This window comes from Anopheles marshallii (genome assembly GCF_943734725.1).
Source record: "Anopheles marshallii chromosome X unlocalized genomic scaffold, idAnoMarsDA_429_01 X_unloc_23, whole genome shotgun sequence".
In the NCBI taxonomy this organism is placed as follows: domain Eukaryota; kingdom Metazoa; phylum Arthropoda; class Insecta; order Diptera; family Culicidae; genus Anopheles; species Anopheles marshallii.
In genome coordinates this window covers 194,732-197,282 of record NW_026525813.1, presented here as the reverse complement: position 1 = coordinate 197,282, position 2,551 = coordinate 194,732, and the positions used below count along the sequence as shown (strand labels likewise).

The window sequence follows — 2,551 nt, the reverse complement described above, 5'->3', positions numbered from 1 at the left end:
ATCATTTTTTAGCCCCCAAAATAATGAAAATTGCATTTCAAGATCGATTTCTGAAACTTTTCTGCAAACCAAAATTTCAATGTAACTAGTCAAACTTGTGTGGAACTGCCTAATAAAACTTGACTTTGACAAGTCATTTTTTCAAAAACTCACCAAAACATCATTTTTTAGCCCCCAAAATAATGAAAACTGCATTTTAAGATCGATTTCAGAAACTTTTCTGCAAACCAAAATTTCATTGTAACTAGTCAAACTTGTATGCAAGCTGCCTATTAAAACTCGACTTTGACAAATAATTTTTTTTAAAAACTCACTGTTAAGGAATGAATCATAGGGCATAGACGTTAAAATTATAGCAACCCGCAAAGGGCAATGTATGCGTATAAATAAAGTCAGTAGCAATCGGAAAGCCAAACGGTGAACACCTTTTTTAAAGCAAATTTCGCGTACATAAAAATTTGGTCCTTCGAACCGGATATCCGTAAAACCGGATAGTTACGTAAACTGGTAGTTTTAACCGTTCTTTGTTGAAAATAAAAATGTCGAACCCAGAAATGTCGGAATTCTCTGGAGTGTAAGCTACATCGAGCCCAATCGACTCGGTATCGAATGTGATCCAACGGGGTCAAGCACATTTAATGCGTAGATTAGATTCTCTAAAGAACGCTATCCAAGCCGCTAGAGATACGGATTCTTCATATGTAGAGGAATGGACGGAACGATTAAGTGTGATAGTGTCCGCGTTCGATACAAAGCACGCGTCGTTGCTCGAGACTGTGGATGCTGCGCAGTGGGAAGCAGAAGAGAAGCGGTATGAGGAGTTTGACCGGCGTCGCTGCGAAGTATCGATACTTATAAAGAGAAGTGGAGCAGATTTGTGTGCGTCCAACACAGAAACGCAGCAGCCAGGAGTGTCAAACTCCCGATCCAAGGTGCGTTTACCTGAGATTCCGATGCCCAGTTTCAATGGTGCCTGGGAAACGTGGCCAACGTTTCGGGATTCGTTCGTTAGTATGATCGACGGGCATCCGAAATTGTCTGATGTAGACAAGTTAATGTATCTAAAGCGCGTGGTGACTAAGGAAGCAGCGCAGCTGATCGACGCAGTAGAAACTACCGCGGCGAATTATAGTGTGGCTTGGGAGCTGTTAAAAGATCGTTACGAAAACAAAAAGGTGTTAGTGCGTCGCTATCTGAACGAACTGTTCACCATTGCACCGTCAAAAAGCGAAAGCTTTGAGGCACTCACCATTTTGATAGACAGTTTCGAACGGACCATCAAAATGGTGGAAAAGATTGGGATTATTACAAATGGCTGGAGTGTGCTTCTAGCACACATGTTATGCGAAAAATTGGATGCGAACACCCGAAAGGAATGGGAAACGCATCATCGAAGTGCAGAAGTTGCCGAATATAAAGAACTTGTGCAGTTTTTGAAGGAGCACTTAATAGTGTTACAAGGCATGCCCCAAACTAAAGAGCAACCTCTACCACACGCACACACAAACCATGGCCGAAACAAAATGAAGCAAGCGTGTGCATCAGTTAATGTTCTAGATAAAAAATGCATGTTCTGCAAACAAGAAAGCCACTCTTTCTTCAAGTGCAACACGTTTCGAAACCTGACAGTGAACCAACGATTCGACATGGTGAAAGAGAAAGGGCTTTGTTTAAACTGCTTGGCGTCAGATCATCGCGTGAGAGACTGTACTTCTAGTGTGTGTCGGGTGTGCAAACTTAAACATCACACTATGCTGCACAGGTCACCGACTGACCAGCAACGTGCTCCTGAAGCCATTGTTCCTGAAATCGCAATTGCAAGTGACTCAACTAGATCTTCGATGGTACATGTCGGCGAACCTTCTAACGCCGTTATGTTCACACCGACTGAGAGCCTACCGGCGCCTTCAACAACGATTTTACTGCCAACCCTCCTGGTAACCGTCGTCACATCGAATGGCAATAAGATGATAGCACGAGCATTGGGGTAGATCACGGGATAAGCCAGTTTTTTGTATGCGTTTTGACGTTTCCAGGCTTATAAGCTTACAGCTTCCCATACAAACTGCCAAGCCAGATAAGCCTGGGAATCGATGGTTAGATTGTTTTGCTTATGAAAGTGCTCGACAGCTGCTCGACAAATATCAAAACAAAGCATTTTTCTAGCAGGTTTAAACTAGGTTAGGCCATATTTCCCATAGGCTTAGGATGTTAAAAAAGGAAAAAAAAAATACATAAATACGCATAATTAATAATTTTTTTTTAATTTCTGGTGTTCTGGTGTTTAACAATAATTATTTTTATAAAAAAATCAGTTAAAAAAAATTTATCAAAAAAGGTAAATTATTATTTCAATTTACTTGCAGTTTTCCAGTTCACAGTTTATAAAGTCTAAACATCACTTAAATATTGCCTTGAAAATAACACGAAACATAAATTATGCTTTGAAACTGAACCGAAGTTTGCGTCCTCCGATTATTTCTCTCGATTATAATAGCATACAGATGAACATACCGTTTGTTGTTGCGTTGTGATGCGCAAGCTCATTTAA

General features: G+C 40.6%; 1 protein-coding gene across 1 annotated transcript; it reads left to right on the top strand.

The window, feature by feature from the left end:
* Positions 1-539: 539 nt before the first annotated feature.
* On the top strand, positions 540-1,181 carry LOC128717207 (uncharacterized; the record flags this gene model as incomplete). The annotated part of the gene is made up of 2 exons (XM_053811420.1): positions 540-574; positions 647-1,181. Coding segments are annotated over exons 1-2 (570 nt in total), but the record flags the coding sequence as incomplete, so codon positions are not given.
* Between the last annotated feature and the right edge of the window lie 1,370 nt (positions 1,182-2,551).